The sequence below is a fragment of the Priapulus caudatus genome, unplaced genomic scaffold (genome assembly GCF_000485595.1).
Source record: "Priapulus caudatus unplaced genomic scaffold, Priapulus_caudatus-5.0.1 Scaffold177, whole genome shotgun sequence".
Lineage (NCBI taxonomy): Eukaryota > Metazoa > Priapulida > Priapulimorpha > Priapulimorphida > Priapulidae > Priapulus > Priapulus caudatus.
In genome coordinates this window covers 326,772-345,674 of record NW_014577238.1, presented here as the reverse complement: position 1 = coordinate 345,674, position 18,903 = coordinate 326,772, and the positions used below count along the sequence as shown (strand labels likewise).

The 18,903-nt window shown below is 45.0% G+C and overlaps 1 protein-coding gene across 5 annotated transcripts in view; it reads right to left on the bottom strand.

Moving 5' to 3' along the window:
- LOC106806744 (sodium- and chloride-dependent glycine transporter 1-like) overlaps positions 1-17,156 on the bottom strand; it is a 29,597-nt gene extending 12,441 nt beyond the window's left edge. The window contains exons 1-4 of one of the 5 annotated variants that reach the window (XM_014808790.1): positions 17,090-17,156; positions 8,668-8,896; positions 8,122-8,253; positions 856-1,108 (exon numbers count right to left, since the gene is read on the bottom strand). In XM_014808790.1, coding sequence (XP_014664276.1) covers positions 856-1,108; positions 8,122-8,253; positions 8,668-8,887 — 605 coding nt within the window. In that variant the 5' untranslated portion in view covers positions 8,888-8,896; positions 17,090-17,156. Of the gene's footprint in view, positions 1-855; positions 1,109-8,121; positions 8,254-8,667; positions 8,897-13,168; positions 13,226-14,626; positions 14,793-17,075 lie in introns of those variants that run through there. The other 4 variants (XM_014808793.1, XM_014808791.1, XM_014808789.1 and 1 more) reach the window with 4 other exon arrangements.
- Positions 17,157-18,903: the final 1,747 nt, after the last annotated feature.

Below are 18,903 nucleotides of genomic sequence, written 5' to 3'. Positions count from 1 at the left end.
ATATAGATCGTATACGTTAAGCAGCCGTAGCAGTTGGAACCGCAGCAGCAGCAGCAGCAGCAGCAGCAGCAGCAGCAGCAGCAGAAGCAGTAGCAGAGCAGCAGCAGCAGCAGCAGAGTAGCAGCAGCAGCAGCAGCAGGTAGAGCAGCAGTAGCAGCAGCAGCAGCAGTAGTAGCAGCAGTAGCAGCAGCAGCAGCAGCGGTAGCAGCGGTAGCAGCAGCGATAGCAGCAGCAGTAGCAGCAACAGTAGCGGTAGCACCAGCAGCAGCAGCACCAGTAAGCAGCAGCACCACCACCAGCAGCAGCAGCAGCAGTAGCAGTAGCAGCAGTAGATGCAGCAGCAGCAGCAGCAGCAGCAGCAGCAGGATGCCACAAGCTGCTGGCTGTAGGAGTCAATTACACCCCCCACCACCTAAAAAAAGCACCGCCTCCTTATTCGTTTATCGTAAGCATTTATTTTTATGCTGGTTGTGAGACTCAGATGAACTCGGGGGCTTGGGTTCATGGCCCTACGCACGTATTCCTGCAAATTACAACACAATCCCTGGAAAAATATGCATACGTAACACCAGGAGTGCCATAATATAGATCTACATTATCTCAATGTACTCTAATATAATCTCCCAGTGCTTCTTAAACTGGTGAATGATTCACGCACCCAAGGGTAAATGAAATTATTTTGGGGCGAATGAAACTTACCATAAAACATAAGGAAATTTAGTCGCGGGTGAATGAAATTTTGTGATAAAGACTCGAGGGCGAATGATACTGAAATAGTTTAAGAAGCAGAATATTAGACACTCCAGATAACACGATCACACGCGTTTGACGCGCGCAGCTAGCACGCGCACTTACTCCCAGAACTCTTCGGTCGAGGTTTTCGCTTTAACCAGAGTAATGTTCGTCGTGTAGTTCTGTAGTGTGTCGAGCGTAGAGTTGACGAGCTGCGAGCGCTTGCCGCACGCTGCTGTGTTCCACGGGTTGAGGCAGCCTTTCCACGGCACCTCGGTCGCGAAGGACGACGCCAGGTAGTAAAGCGTCCACGCTATGATCACGTTATAGTAGATGCACAGGATGCTTGTTACGGCTACCGTGCCGTAGCCGACGCCTGCAACGTAGCAGCACGATGAAATGAACCATCAACTAACAAATACACACACAGAAATGCACACGCACACGCACGCACGCATGCACGCGCGTACACACACACAAAAACACACACAAACACACAGACACACACACATGCACACACATGCACACACACACACAGGCACGGACACAAGCACGCACGCACACGTACACACACACAAACACAAACACACACAGGCACGGACACAAGCACGCACGCACACGCACACACACACAAACACAAACACACACAGGCACGGACACAAGCACGCACGCACACGCACACACACACAAACACAAACACACACAGGCACGGACACAAGCACGCACGCACAGACGTAAACATGTATGTATGTATGTATGTATGTATAAGTAGTCTATAGTAGTAATTATTGCAATGGTGATTGACCAAAAGGAGGACATGCCCCAACATACAGCTTACTCCAACAAGATTACTACAAGACGGAATATATTAAGAATAAGTCGAGTAGCCTGGAGTTTTGCCAAAATGGTAGAGCGCAGTGAGAGTTTTTGTGTAGAAGTCTAGCAATAATAGTGAGGTTTATTTCAGTTCTGCCGCTTTCACAACTGTTCACGAGGTTGGGAAGAAGTTTCTATTGTTGGATATAACGTCAACAAGAAGCGACATGCGTTCTACACTTTTGCCTGCTTAACAAACAGTTATCCGAATGTTTTTAACCTGATTCTGATTTTGATTTTGTAAGAAAAATATTGAACATAATGAACATATTATCAGGAGTGTATCAATATTGATACACTCCTGATATTATGTCTACTCAACTGCTCCTGCAATATGCAGGGCAGTAAATGTATGATTCCACCCCCGTTTCAAGTAACGTACACACATTTACCCAGCATATTAATCTCCATATAAATTTTGGACTTTTTCTCAGGACCATGTAGTGCTGTAAAGGTTATGGTAGCTATAGAGATGCAAATGTTCACTGGAGCTGATGGTATTCTAAAGAGGGAATGCATGTCTGTGGCTTGACACCCCATAAACGAATAGCATAGTTTGTGGTTCACTTTCAACGACTCATGGGTAGACAGCACGTATACGCAAAGTGTAATTAAGATTGATAGCGGTAGAGAGAAACGAGTTATTCGTGACAAATTCGAATCGCAGGTTTAATAGTATATTTTAGTTTATAATTAATGGTATGGGACGGACAGCCGCTCTTTATTCTCTGCCTATCACTGAACTCCAAACTCCCCCTCTCACTAGACTCTTCTAATACTATATAGTCATGGACTGGTTAAGTTGTTCACTCCCACGACATGAAGCTGCAGCAATATGCCATTTTCTAAACACACACAAAAGACACATACATGAGATTGCTGCAACAGAGATGTGTACCATATATCTGCTGTTTCACTGCTTAATTCACGAGACTAGACCGATTACATGTCCGATGCTGAACCAAAGATTGATGATGTAAACGCACATGGAAAGAATGGAGAAATTATTGATTGATGACGTTGGTCAACTCTTCATCTTATGTAAAGGTAGCAGCAAGGGGAGGCACGAATTATTTCTCATGGGGGGAGGACTTAATTGTTATCAAGGTTTGATGACTGAGATTCTTTCACGTGGTCTTGTGTCGGATTTTTCAACCGTGAGTAAAACTAACGTGTTTGCGAGTTCTGCTCATTCACTTGCCAACTGCAACGTATTCGGGGCGAGTTAAAATGTTTTGGACAAGTGCCAGCAGTCTACATGCTTGTACCTCGGTGAGTAACTCAGCAAAGACATATGGAAGCTCAGTCGAGAATTTGAGCCTCCAGACGCTAGAATTATCACCTTCGTAGAAACTCTATCCATGTGCACTGGAGAGGATAGCATTCTAACGCCGCCCCGCCTGTGGTGTAACATCCCATAAACCAGTAGGTCCGAAACCCCAAGGTCATCATGACCCAGATGAGAGACATGGGAGTGTTCCCGAGAAATGTGAACACAAGTTTGCTCCCGAAAATGAAAGAAAATTTCTATGAATTATAGTTGTTTTAAATGTTTTATGTTTTCAAAAGTAATTATTATTTTACGTCTATTTCTATTGCTCTATTATTTTACATTGTTAAGCTTGTCACCAATATCTCTAATTGCTCCTTCAAACTCTTCACATCATTTCTAATAAATGCTTATCTATATAAAAAAAAAAAATATATATATGTATTTTTTCCTAATACATTTTTTAACAGTGTTTGATGTACTAGTATTTTTGGGACCTCTGGCTAGGAAAAGATTAAATTTCGGTTCACAACAAAAAGATTTGAAAAGCACTGCCATAAATGATTAGCAATTCCACGGATAAAACGTATAGGTAGAAACCGCGACTTCAAAGAGATTCATTGTGCTAAAGGGAAACCGGTTATATACGAGGCAGGAACCAGACACCGTTCCAAGAAGCTGACCCACTACTGACCCTCTTCATCCTCCTCAACATCTAGCCAAGTACCACTTAAATAATTCTTCTCATGATCATATCCTGTGTACATGCAGCAATGGAAAATTTCTAGCAAAAACATTTGTACAAGAACGTCTTATAAATTATGTTATGGTATCGTATATTGTATGTTAAAATACTTGTCACTATCCACCATACCGACCACAGCGACAAGGACAACACGGGTGCATTCTACAGAGATGAAAATGGTATTTGTCCAAAAAATAGGAAAATAATAAGACGAATGGGGGGCGAATGGCACCCCGAAGGACACCTGGCATGTCCTTGCGTAGGCGAGGGTGCTCGACATGGAGACGTTTTGGAATTTTCAGTGTCCTTAGAGGCAATTTCAGGCCACATCACAGAATCGGAATCTTTATTAAAAATATCAAAAAATACAAAAACTTACATTTCTGATTCTAGGAAAGGATAGGAAAACAGGAATTGGGAGATTACAAGAATCGCTGAAATACCTACTTATTATATTAACTAACATTTAGAAATAAACAGATAAAATCAGGAGTGTATAATATACAGATACTATATATATGCAGGCGTCTATCAATAGACTCCTGATATATATATATATATATATATATATATATGCTCTATAGACGCATGTTGGCTGATTCTGTCAATCATTTTCCGAGCCGGAAGAAACAAAAAACGTTACCCCCTTGTGATCGTTTTGAGAGAGGACGCGTCGACTTGCAGACGAACACTACGTGGCTCGCCAATCTTCCGCCATTTGCAACATGCGCTGACGTAATCATTATAGAGGTGAACGGAAATGCGTAATCGTCAGATTTCGCTGGAAGCTCCGGTCCCTCGGCTTTTCAAACTTCTCTCATAAAGTAGAAGCCAAGCGCGGCGTTCTGTCAGTTATGATTTAATAATAGTGTTTATTTTAAGGCGCATTTGATGTCACTAAGTGGATCGGCTGGCCGGGTTATTGGTTGGCCGCACCGATGGTTAATCCGGCGCTCCGCTGGGAAATACGGTGACAGGGAAACGACATGCACGCCAGTCATTCGATGCTTTTCATATTGCACACCGAGGAGCGCATTTAGTAGGCGATTAACAGCCAGGAACAGGTGGAAACCGTCGCTCGGCTGTGTTTCCGAAAGAGCCGGGTTTCGTCGACGCGCTTGTATGAGCGTCACGTGCACGCGCGTGAAGAGCTATAGCAACGCCGTGAGGCTGGGAAAAAGCGACAAACGACTCGGCAGAAATTCGATAATGCCGAACTGGAGTCTCAATCGGCATGAGGTGGAGCGCGCCCGGGAAATGTTTGGAAGTGTGGAAGAAGAACAAAGCAGGAAGAACAGCTGGAAGAACAACAACTGGCAGAACACATGGAAGAACAGCAGCTGGCTTACCTCTACTGGTCGTGGCCCGGTTACTGTCGTACGTGGGTCTGTTGTCGCGACCCTTGCTCGGCTCCGTCGTCATGAATTTCGGTACCTCTGCACGCAAGAAAAAAAATCAATCAGAGAATTAATTAATCGACGAGGGAATTTATCGATATCAATCGAGATATCGATCCTGTCACACAGTTACGACGCGTGAATGTGTGTACCGATACTCGTCCGGTGAAACAACAACGCTCACGAATGCCGGCAAACAGCCTCTAGTTTACGTATACTAGCTTATATAGCCTCTATTTGTAGATGTGTATAGCGCTGGATCTATTAAACACCGCGGACGGCGGCTGTCGCTTCGCGTCGTGCGTACCCGCCGCGTAATCTCCCGCGACAACTAAGGTCCCTATAGTCACGGCGGCGACAACAGAGCGTCGCTAACGAGCTTACGCGCCGCGGCTTCGCGCCGTCGTCGCCGACAGTGTGTCAATGATATTCCGCGGTCTAGTTTGTGGCGACGCTGCTTTCATATTCCGCCAGCGCTTCGATTCTCGCCGCCACCACCTAGCCTTGCAGGTCGCGTCGTCTCTCGGCGGAGATTCTCCCCCCCCCGTCTTCGCTTCCCCGTCAGCTTCTTTCTGGGGTTTTCATTATCATGGATATCAGCGCGACTACCCCTCCGATATATCGATAACGAAGCTGTCTCTCTCCGACGATGCATGTGCGCGCGCCTTAGAGTGCGGCGCGCGCGTTTTCTCTCGCTCTCTCTCTCTCTCTCTCGGTTTCATAAATCTTGGCGCGTTCTCGCAGATGTGACACGCGCGTGAAAGAGGGCCTCGCGTCGTTAAACGGAAGACTTTCATTAAATTTCCGTATTTACATGATAATTATTCGCGCGACGGCTAAAGGCCCGCGTCGGCCATTGTCTGCGCCTCAGCGCCGAGAGAAACGGTAATTTAATCTACGTTCTCGTCGCTGCCGACGACGCCTTCGTTAACAACTAATATGCTAATTCCGCACACTCGCAATTGCTTCTCGGCTATTACGATCGCGCGCGAAGTAATCAGCGGCTGGTTTTGTATCGGGTAATATAGCGGTTTGTTCAATCTGATAACGGCCGATCTTCTACAATGCGACGCGACGATTTTATGCACGATTTACAGCATTCTTTCTACGAGCAAGACGTTCGTCGTTATATAGATGTGAAAGAGTTCGAGGGGGCGATGCGTGGTAATGGCCGGCTATTTCGCCACCGAGTTTATAAATGTCGTCGGATATAAAAGGGATATGCTACGCAATGATTGCTTCTCTATAGACGGTCGAAACCCATTCATCATTGCAAATTGCGATAGCACTAATAGTTTAGATGTATAGGTGACGACTTCTTTTAGTCTCACTTCTATATGGATTAATTAATCGTTGATACAAGTAAAAACAATGATAATGCGCTGTAGTTCAGTCGCTCGCCACTTACTGATGCATGGCGCCACTGGCGAGCGGCTCTGTTGGTATCCCTTAGCGCATCGGTTACAAGTGACGCCCGTCACTCCGTCCTTGCACGGACACTGCCCAGTCGTCTGGTTGCATGTCTTCCCAGACGCTCCGACGGGATGGCACGCACAGGCTGCAATGAGAAATCTGATATTATAATATAATCACAGAGATCACGTGAAGGATTCAGTCGGCATTTCTAGCTCAGACAGCGATTCAGGCTGGAAATCTGCACCTGACTCTTCTCCTAGTTACTCCCCTGTACAACAAGCATTAGTCATAAACCCATACACATGCCGGTGCCGCTTACACATGCAACGACATATTTACGCGTAACAGTTTTATGGACTTGGAAACTGTGAAGTCTAATAGATATCCAGGCAAGTTTAGTAGAAGCCCTTCCACAAGATCGCTGGTTCATAATCAGCCACTAATTAATTTAATTACTATTAATTTAAGACAGTTAATTACTAGCGAGGTGGCTCTAACAAGTTTTTAGGGTAATCAGAATATGTAATTCTAGCAGGTAAAAGGTTGAGCACAACTTGCGAAAATTTACAGAAAGGTTTCACAAGAACGGATGGATATTCTCTGGTAAAAATCTAGAAAGCACAAATACTGAAATTCATAAAATTGCTCAATTCAAATTGCTCTAATAGCAAAAGCAGTTCAGTCCTTTGTTAACAGTCAACAAATCCATGTTTAACCCTCCTCTTGACGGTCAAAAGGTTAGACACTTACTCTTCGCACATCAGTGGAAAGTAGATTTCATGGTCCTTTCAATAAAGTGATAAAAATGGTAGGTCAGCGCTGAAACAAAAAAGTTTTGCAATCGGTCCGTTAGACCATATCCTCAGAAAATGTCTAATACCTGACCTTTCCCCCACTACCCTTTGACCTGTGATCTCCAATTTCGCGCTGGTGATGGGTTTCCTCCCCATCACACTATACATCGAATATTAAGAGCGTAGGTCGAGCCGTTGAGATTTGTGCCGCAATTCCGTATTTCCTCCTATACCTTAAGTGAAGGGGGAAATATTCCCCCTCCTTTTCGCGATCCCCCCACCCCCTGACGTCCCGAATATCAAGACCATACGTCGAGCGGTTAAGATTTGTGCCCAACTGTTGACGGACGAACGGACGCACGGACGGACAATCATGCGATTCTACAAGCTGCATCTGACTTCGTCAGCTGAGCTAAAAATAAGTTCTGTGGGATGTGAAGGGTAACGGGTGCGCTACGACTGCAAATGTCATTCGTTTCCTCTTACCAAGCTTTTTTTTATCAAGTTGTTTAATTTGGCGCAACCTGGGCACAGAAAAAGCTTTGAGATTTGAGATTCACTGCTAGTGTGAAATTCTGGCACGCAGGACAGAAGCCTGCTCGGGAAGGAGGTCATGCACTCACTATACACACACACAGTATGCAAGTGCTTATGCCATGAAAGGCCGAAAATAGGACGCTAAAAAAATAGGAAGGACGTGCCAAGAAGGAAGGCATGTGAGAGCGAGACTGAGGTGCGATGAGTGGCACAGGCCCTAGGGTAGATACTATGGCCTCATGTGGAGTCTTGGCCCTGCCGCCCCGTGCATGGTTGCCAATTAGACAGAGATAGGTTTCTACAGTATCGTGCACAGGAAAATCTAACTATTTAAACATGAGACAATATATGAACCTGTGAAAATCGGCGCTATTTTCCAGATCTGAATGGCACCAGCGCTAGCAAACTGTCCCATTGCTGTTTCCATGAAGAAGAGGGGTATGCCACATATGACCAATGCCAGCAGGTACGGAATCAGAAATGCTCCTGCAATAAGGGAACATAGGTCAAAGAAAAGATACTAATTACTATATTATTAACAAATCACGCAAATTTAATTCATTAGCTGTGTTTGACCATTCATAAACGTGCATGGTGACAATAATTATAATGTAAATATACTCAGAAATACATATGTAATGAATAAAGAACAATAAATCATATAGCATAAAAGCATATAGTTTATGATATCTAAATGAACTTTTATGGTGGTTTTGACAAATGGCCCCACCTAAGTAGTGTAAAAAAAGAGATATATACAACACACGCAACGTATAATTAACGCAAGAATGAATAACATTAAGACAACACCAAAAAAAATACACAAAAAACATGCAAACTACTACTCAACAAGAGACTGTGGATAACTAAAGGTAGAACAAGTATAACAGGTGACGTCACCTCCTCCATTGCGAAAGCACAGGTAAGGAAACCTCCAAACGTTCCCGATTCCGACAGCATAGCCTACGCACGAAAGGAAGAAGTCAAGTTTTCCCGACCAGTTTCCTCTCTCCTTGTTCTCATCCGTGTCGTCCACTCCCCACGCGCGCTCCTCTTCTTCCTCATTTTCTGCGTATTTCGGAGCAAGCCCATTTTTCAAACTGCTGCTCGCCTTAGACATTGCTCAAGTCTGCAGCAAAAGGAGAGCGAGAAGTTGAAGGCAACGAGGTACAAGCAGCCCCCAATCCCAAAATCAAACCATACGCCTTACGCAGTAACAAGCTAACAAAAACTCAATCTCAGATTTTGATGACGGCATCAGTGCCTTTTCGCGACGGTACGAAGTAGCGGCCGCTCCAGACACACCTATACATTACACACGCTCCTTATTTAGCGACACCGCCTACATACACTAGCGGGAGACATGCGCCTAACAGGTGCCAAGGGAATGACAGCAAATATTGCTTACTGCTGCTGCTGCTGCTCCCACAGATGCCCATACTACAGCCAGCACACTTACTCCGCCAATAGCACACACATGTGAGACTCGAGACGACTGGTAATGGTTGTAACATGAAATACGTTGCATTTTTTTCTAACTTGGGAAGCCACGTTAGCTATGAAGGTGTAGATGTAGCAAGACACTGTAGTATATTTCGAAAGTTCTTGTTTGGAATAATTGGCCCCTCAGTTGGTGCAAAAAGCGTTAGCATGCCATCTTCATTTAAAACGTGTCATTCACACATTGGAGTGTTAATTAAACTAAAATTCGAATGAAATGTCAAGGATATTTCAGAAAATTTGCAAGGGAAAGTTTTAGCATGTTAGTTGCTAGATGGATGGGGTTGTGGGGAATTAGGTGACCCCCCCTTAGAAGTAAATTCAAGCTAAGAAGCTGGTTTCACAGGCTCCTAAGGTAATAGAAGCTAATGATTATATAAGAAAAGATAAAAACAAGCGTAAATTAAAATGGTTGACGGTTAAAAATAAACGATTACGATTATATTAGGATTTATTAAAGAATGCAAGCTTATTTGTAGGGGAGGGGGGAATACAGGATTGTGTGTAACCTGACGACTCCCTATTCTCCCTATTGAAGTGCGTCATGTGCAGCTATTTGGATCTGTAGTCATGTTTAGGAGAAATTCTCACATTTGTCCACATATTTATGACCACCAGTACTGAACACCTGATGATTTTAAGTAGCTACAGAAATCGCTGAATGTTAGGAAACGACCATTGGACAAAATAAAGCTGGGTTTATACTACCGACTTTATGTTGTCAAATTGGTGATTTAGACCAATATCGCAATTCGGCAACACCGAGTTGGCGAAAATAAACATGTTCTAATCTCCCAACTAATAGCTATTGACCAGTTGCTCGCGCGACTTTTGCATTTACACTGCCAATTGTCGGTTAGTTGGAATTGGTCCAATTCGCCAATTTGACAACATAAAGTCGGTAGTGTAAACCCAGCATATTTGCCCAGCAGTATATGTTTATTGTTTCTGCCAAAGCTAACACACGTGGGGGCAGAATACGGTCATATAACCTGTTATAAAACTGTGTACAAAGGTTCTAGGTGTACAAGTGTTATAGCCAGTTCGTGAGACACGTCGGGAGGTGCCCGACTGTGTGTAGGCACGTGATCGTATAGGTGGTAATGTTCTAACCTTGCGTTGTGTTATTGTTCTTGATTCGTATTAAATGTATAATCGTATTAATGTCTTAGTTTATAAACCCAGTTCGTTGTTCGTTTCGTGTTTTCGTTTCCGCTTAAAGGATGTCAGCTTCTCTTTGTCTCTCGTGTGACGTAAGAACGAGTGATGATGAAGATCACAGTAAAGATAACACGTCTTGTTGTAACAGACTATATGATTTATTCTACGTATAGAACTACATGAATTGACTACGTAGGACTACACAAAGACGGCTGAATTGTCACCACTGCCCGCGCGCCGTGCGCGGATTTGCGGTGTCAACCCGCGCCCGCGCGCGTCGTGCGCGGACTCACACTCCTAACTGTTCTGCATAAACTACTACGTGTCGCGGCGCGCGCTGGGTCTTATATCCATCACGCGTACGTATAGCTTGGCCGTAGTGTTGTTGCAATGGGGGACAGGGCCGGGTCACGTGTCCGGAGAACTGGCTGGTCATTGGGCCACGCCCTTACTACGCGGTCGCCCTTCTACGCAGTTAGAAAACCAAGGGCACGCGTTAGGCGCGTGCTCTGTGCGCTACTGAGGTGTATGTTATAACGGAAATTCCACTCCATTGTAAGTTAATTAAAACATGGTTGTAGGTTGCGACAACGCTAGGATTTGGTCACTATAACATAATAGGTCAGTGCGCGCTGCCTGTGTTTCTAAGGCCAATCTTAACCGCGCTCAGGTTCAGCGATGAAGTCATCGTGCTGTAGGATATGTTAACCATAGACTGTATTAAGTATAACACTTATAACTCAACTTAGAGGTAATTTAATAGATAGCTTAAAATCGCGTAGCACGCGTAGTACGCTGCTACACTCGCCCTCTGCCAGAAAAAGTTGCTTGCCCTCAAATGGCAATAACTTTTGTCCTAAATCACGAAGTAAACTCATTCACTATACTCGTGATCAAGAGCGTATAAAGAAGTCCTTCTTTATCTGCTCTTGTCGTGATATATAAACGTAGACTTTCCTTAACTAACATAAGTACGTGGTGACATAAGGCCGTGGGTACAGGCATCCCAAGAGTTCCCCGTACTACTTGTACAATTATGTCGCGTATGCCGTTGCGCATAGCGTTTCGCGCTTACAACTAGTTTCAACTACTACTACTACTACTACTACGTGAATTCGTGCACTATGATCGCGATATGTGAACGAAATCTTTCCTTAAACTAAGCCTTAACTAACGTGGTACCCTTAACCAACGTAACTGACACGCGTGTAAACATTAAATTCAAACCAACGCATTTATAAACACAACTTATGATCATCGTAATGGCCATAGTCGCATTCAAATTAAATCGCGCGTATAAGTACTATAACACTCAAATTGCCTGCGGGCACAACAGTGATAATCATAACTCATGACCATCGTGATAGCCGTAACCAATGATCATCGTGTTCACTCTCGCGTTCCCCGTGAAACATACGCGTACAACACTCACATGCGTGCTCAGTGCTAATTTTATGCGTACTGCTAATTCCAAGCCGGAGTGGTAGGGTAGGGGCACGGACACAATGGAAGGAGATACAGTGAACCTCTCAACGTTTCGTCCATGCACTCGCCAAGAGTCCTTTAACTCTGTTCCTTAGGCGCTTTCCGCCCTCTTGCCTTGCTGCGGCGTATCCTAGTGGCTCCTGTACCATGACAGTGGGCGCAATTAAATGCGTCCTCGTTAGAGCCGTCGTTCTCTTCTCGTGCAGTGAGCCTCGATCACTTCACTGCCGTTGTTATAACGTTTACCTCTTTTCCTGTGCAGTTAGCTCTGCTCGCTTCACTGCCGTTGTTATAACGTTTACCTCTTTTCCTGTGCAGTTAGCTCTGCTCGCTTCACTGCCGTTGTTATAACGTTTACCTCTTTTCCTGTGCAGTTAGCTCTGCTCGCTACACTGCCATTGTTATAACGTTTATCTTGTGCTGTTAATCTTCCCTTTTTAACTGCCTCTACTGGGGAATCTGACTCGCTTGATTCCCGTTAGGCCTTTCGCCTCCTGGACGGTTGCGAATCTTATTCACCGTCCGTATTCTGAAATAAATCTTCTTCCATGTCAAGGCTCGTGGCTGTACTCTCCGCCTCCGACGGGTCATCATTGCGTCATCAGGCTCCTGAGCCTCAATGTCACTTGCAGATGGATCCATGGCCAGTGGGTCAACTGCACAAGACACTGGCGGCTGCGGTTGATTCGTAGAATTCACTTAAGCCTGTGCCTTGGGTGTGTGATGCAATGACTGAGTGGAACATCTTCCCCCTCGAAGTCATCATCACTACAACCATCTTGTCGGGCGGATATGCCGGTGTCGCTGCCCTTTGTGGCTGACGACGTCTTCATCCTTGCATGGGTTCTGTCCGCGGTTACTGACGTACGTGCCTGTTTGCACGTTGTTCACAGTACACTTGCATGTTGTACGTCTCATCTTCTTCACACCTTTATATACATACAACTGTTACACACAGAAAAAGGACTGCCTACAAGATAGGCCTATTGGAAGAATGTATATCTTTTCAAACTGTTTGAATGGCTGCATCTTCTCGGCTGCCTCGCTGCTGCTGCTGCTGCTGCCACGGTGTGCTATTTTGGTAGGCTTCCTCCGCGTCGTTCGTTATACAGCTTGCTTGCTGTTGCAGTGATGCTCGCAGTTACACATTAATTTCGTCTTTATCATTCGTGCGCCAGGTCACTCTCTCCTCATAGAATCTGATTACAATCTGGGGGCATTTAATATTTGCTTGCCGGGCTGGGACCAAATTTACCTCATTGCTGCCTTTCCACTTCATCAAAAACATGAGCTCTCCGCTGGACTCGATTGCGCCGATGATGCACTCTGGTTGGAGTCCTCGGGCGAAGCCACGCGAGTCCTCCTCTTCCTCCGTTTTCTTTTCCTCTTTCAACCTTCGTTCAGGTTCCTGCGTCGGATTTTCGCTGTCTGATTTCGCTTCAGGCTCCGCGTATGTCAATGGAGGTTCAGAATTAGGTTCAGGAGTAGTGGGCTCCATAGCGGCATAGGATCAGGTAACAAATGGTGTGGCGGCTTATTCGACATCAAAGTTAACTATTACTATTAATCAATTACACTACGTTAAGCTGAGCACGAATCAGTGAATGTTGCACTTACATTATGCATGCCTTCTTGCCCTGTACGTGGGGAGAGAACGTAGGCTGCGCGCGCTGGTGCGGGCCGCTGCTGCCGCTCAAGGTCGCGTTGACTGTGTTTCTAAGGCCAATTTTAACCGCGCTCAGGTTCAGCGATGAAGACGGACCGACGGTCCGTTCACTGCACTAGTTTTTTTTCTCCAGAGATTGGTTACACGCCATTCCTTCATGCGACTGCACAAGGACACATCGCAGACTTCCAATTATGACCAGAACTGGGTGGATGGAGAGAGGAGGGGGTGTGATGGATGGAGAGAGGAAGGGGGTGGGATTGATGGAGAGAGGAGGGGTGTGATGGCATGCAAAGGAACATGAAGGAAAGTTTGGAAGTAAAAAGGGTAAAAAAATATAATTAACTGCTCGAGCATTCAACATTAGCTTTTTTTCTTCAGCACCAGCTGTGGCAGAGTAAAGGGCTAATATTGGTAGAGCTATATGGACATAATAGCGCAAAAGAATCAATTTCTCGCTTCACTTAATCAGTATTAGACACTGCAACGCCACCAAATACAGAGCAGACTTATAATTATGACCATCTCTAAAATTTATATTCTATTATGACTCAAGAACTTGCGGTTCTGAGCAGAAATAGATTTAGAGTCTAAACAAGATATCATTTCTGCTTCACGTCTTCATCATGTTGCTAAAATGTCAGAAAGCTGCGGAAAGTATCGCAGATAAGGTCTATGTCCCCCTGACCTCTGTTTGTTCTAGCTCGTTTAGCTATTTCTGACTAATATATATATAGGGTGAGGGTGAGGGGTGAGTGGTGTTAGGGTGAGGGTTAGTCAGAAATAGCTAAACGAACCAGGTCAAACAGAGGTCAGGGGGACATAGACCCTACGAGCGAAAGTATCGCCATGCAGCATACAGAAGCATAAATGTATGTGAGAACACATATATACGCATGAGCATTGAGCATTACCACATTTATAAGGCAGTCTCCACAAAAGACGTACCATAAATGCGACAACACATATAAAATAAGCCGTCTATATATTCTAGACAACATTTCCACACAGAATTCTGATGCGAGGTATTATTAAGGATTGACTAACCGTGTGGTTAACTACGTTGACTCTCATGTGATAGCTGGCTGGCGGTTTGCCACACAATACTACATCTCATTCAATCACAGCACGTTTTCTTCATCCAAGTTATTGCACACTGATGTCTTCGCTACCATAGCTGCACCCCAACTGAGAGTGGGCAGCAGCAGCAGCCAGAGCCCACCCCACGACGGTTATTTAGGTAGGACTGCTCACAGCCTGTGGAGCAGCATATATATATATATATATATATATATATATATATAATATATATATATATATATATATAGATGTAGATATAGCTCGCCGTCACATGCTGCCACAGCAGATTTTACTGGGACGTCACGAGACATGTCGTTCTCGCTGTATGTTATGACCTGTATAATGCCATGCATCTCCTCAATACACACACGCACACACTACCCGCACGCACGCACGCACACTCACGCACACGCACATGCGCACACACACGCACACACTACCCGCACGGCACGCACGCCACCGAGCAGCGCACACACACGGCCCGCGCGCACATTTGCGCATCACATCGGCTCTCACGCCGTCGCAACCAACACATAACGGCAACACGCACACGCACAACGCACCACGCACACACAACAGACAGAAACGCACGCACCAACGCACACGCCACACGCACACACACACACACACACAGCTGCACAACGCACACACAACACACACACACTACACACACACACACACACACACACACACACACAGACAGAAACGCACGCACGCACGCACAGTACTTCTAGGACACGCAGCACTGCCACATGCACAAATGCCTCTAAACCATGAGAGGCAATTGGGTCAAACCGTCTGTACCGGATCCGTATAAGGAAAAGGTCGCATTGCAACTATTCTTGAACATTCACATGTGTAGGCGTGTGAGCGCGTATGTGCATGCATGCGTTAATATGTATGGGACAGTGTCCTTGTATGAATGTTTGGGTGCACTAGTTTGGGTACAAACTGCATGGGCACGTTTTTCCAAATGTTTGTCCATGTGTGTGTGTGTGTGTGTATGTGTGTGGGTGTGTGTGTTTGTGTGTGTGCGCGCGCGTGTGTGTGTGTGTGTCTGTGTGTGCGTGCGTGCGTGCGTGCGTGTGTGCGCGTGCGTGCGTGCGTGCGTGCGTGCGTGCGTGCGTGCGTGCCTGCATGTCTGTCTATGTGCGTGTGCGTGCGTGCGTGCGTGTGTGCGTGCGTATGCTTGCCACTCTCCAATTCACCGCACCCCGTAACTATACAAAACGAGCCAGACGTACCCTGACTGCAGTACTTGTGACTTTGGCACATGTTTTACCGAGAGCCAAGTACACCATGCACTGATAAACAATTGGTTAGATAAAAAATGCTAAAATCATGGTTTCAACAGAAACATACTAATATTCCTACTCAGTCTCACCTTAATTTATCTCATGATCCTGAGTACTACTATTACAATAAACATACGTATTTTGAGGATACATATGTTCATGCTATTATCATCTCCTACCCACTTGATGAGACAAAAATATAGGAAATATAGAAGGTTATCAGATATCCTTCAAAATATAGGAGAAATATAGGCATTTTCAGGAATTGAGCAGAAGCTGTGCACACATTAATCATACAACCTTGGCTCCTGGAAGGTTTCTAAGTTGAAACAATTCAGAGATACTCAGTCTGCAGGAATAGGATATAGACTTTTTAAAGAGATGCACTTGCAAATGTTGCAAAGTTGCAAATGTTACAAAGAGATGACTTTGCAAAGAGATCTTGGAAGTTGGCAATGAAAGTCCAACATCTGTCTATACAAGAGACTCAGTCGGCCATAATAGATGATCTCTCCCCCTAACAAGTTACCCAAAAATTGCCAGCCACACAAAATATAGGAAATATAGGCGGCTGTGTCAAAATATAGGAGTTTTATAGAAGCCTATAAAACATATAGGACATATAGGAAATATAGGAGGTCTAGGAGATATGTATTACAGTGTTTCCTCTGCATTGACCTGAGCGAGGCGGGCAGCCTCGCTTAAATTCTCAGCTGCCACACAGAAATTTGTCCAAAACACCGCTTCATAGCGAAACTTTTGCAAACTTGAAAAAGAGCTAGATTCAAGAGTCTCATACAATGTTTTTAGAATAGCTTAGAATGCACCAAATTGCACCATTTTTTCAAAAATTTCCAGGGGGAACATGCCCCCTGACCGCCTGGCTTGGCCAGCACCTGCGCTGCCTACTTTGCTAGGACCTCGAAATGCGCAAACACATCACAAAAAACATTTACCACCTCACGGACCTTTTTTGGCCAGGGGAATTAAACACTGTATTATATATGACAATTTCATATATATGAAAAATATCATTTTCCCAATATACTACTAAATACCAGTTTACACTTATAGCAGAAAGTAAAACAACAGACAGCATCTTAATAGCAAGTGCTGCCTACCTTTAAAACTTTACCTTGCTGGGAAAACTTGCTTACGTGCAAACTGATTTGAGTCCTCAACCATTCACTCCGCAAAACATAGTAATGCTATTGTACTGTCCTAGCTGCGTCGCAGCCTTGCTGGTAGACAGCCTTGAAAACCGACCGTAGCGGAACCAACCCTTGTTGATCAGTGTGGACACAGCAAGTGATGTGTGACAAGTATAGTCATAAATCTTATACACTATAATGATGCGTAGCCACATACCACACATGCTTAGGCTGATAGGGTCTATGTCCCCCAGGGTACTATCGGAGGGTACCCTGGGTAGGGTTCGATATATCGGAAAGTACCTCGGGGTACTATACGATATGTCGCTGCGTACCCTGCATTGTCCCACCGTACCCTGACTTTCAGCCAACTGATGTCGTAATACATACACTCTGTCAAGTTACCACATCACATAGAAGAAACCTCAAAACATCGCAATCCAATAAAAATGTATGCTATGTTTGACTATATTTTTCTTTTCCCTTTTTTTAAACGAAGAGCTAGCTTTTATATTTTAGTTTTACAATATCGGAAATACATCGGTTACAAGTCAGGGTACGGTGGGACAATGCAGGGTACGCAGCGACATATATCGTATAGTACCCCGATGTACTTTCCGATATATCGAACCGTACCGAGGGTACCCTCCGATAGTACCCTGGGGGACATAGACCTTATCAGCCATGCTTAGACTACAATGGAGTGCACCTTTATACACGACGTTACTAGTGCAGGGTCTGAAGGAAGGAACAGTAAGCAACGTGTGCACATCAATGCACCCATTGTTAGAAACGCCATGAATAAATCACGACTAGCATGTTTAAAATGTCATACTGCAAGATAATTCACTTCAAAAGTTATGAGATTTTGAAAACCTATTATTAGCCGCGTTCACACGTATCAAGGAATTCGGTATTTAGCAGGCCTCGAATTAAGCGACAAGAGAGGCAAGGCAATTTTTTGGGGGCATGTGAGAAATTGCCTTGAATTTTCTCTAAAATGGATGGGCACCGAGGCAATTTTAAAAGGCATCAAGGCAACTCTCACAATTTGAGAAGGGCACCAAGGCCATTGTTAATGTTATGGAAAACTTTGTGTCATCGTATGAATTATACTAAAATTTCTCTAAATTTACTGCACTTAGCAATTAAGCTACACACCGTACAGATCACTGGCCATTCTTGCGCGAGCGTCGTTTCCCGCGCTTTAAATCGCACGCGGGCCGAGTCCGGGCGTGCAGCATTTAAATATTCGTGTTCTACCACGGGCATACACAGGTGCACTATTTATCGATCGTCTACTGGCAGCGGTTGGCAGCAATACCACGTTATTGTTTTTTGCCGCCGGGTAGACTGGTATCCGGCCTCACGCTCTGCTAGAGAATGTACACGCTCTGCGACAAACAGTCGCGGCCGCGAACCAGTCTAGCCAGAGGCAGAGGCACCGACGGCAATTACAGAAAAGGGCAAGGCAGGTCACTGCCGTCGGTCGGGTTGGATTTTCAGGGGCAGTACGGCGATTGATAGGGGCACCGCCGGCAATTGCCGTCGGTGCCGTCGGTTAATTCGAGCCCTGGTATTTAGCATTCACACGAGGCAAAATGCGCGGTCCAAGAAATACGGAATCTAAATAGATTCGGTATTTGTTGAAATACGCGGCTTCCCAGATGCCGAATTATTTGCCATGCTTGAGAAATTCCAAATCTCTTGGACCGCGTATTTCCTCGTGTGAACGCTAAATACCGAATTTCTGAAGCCGCGTATTTTATATACTGGTCCGCGCTCGACAGTTAAGGGC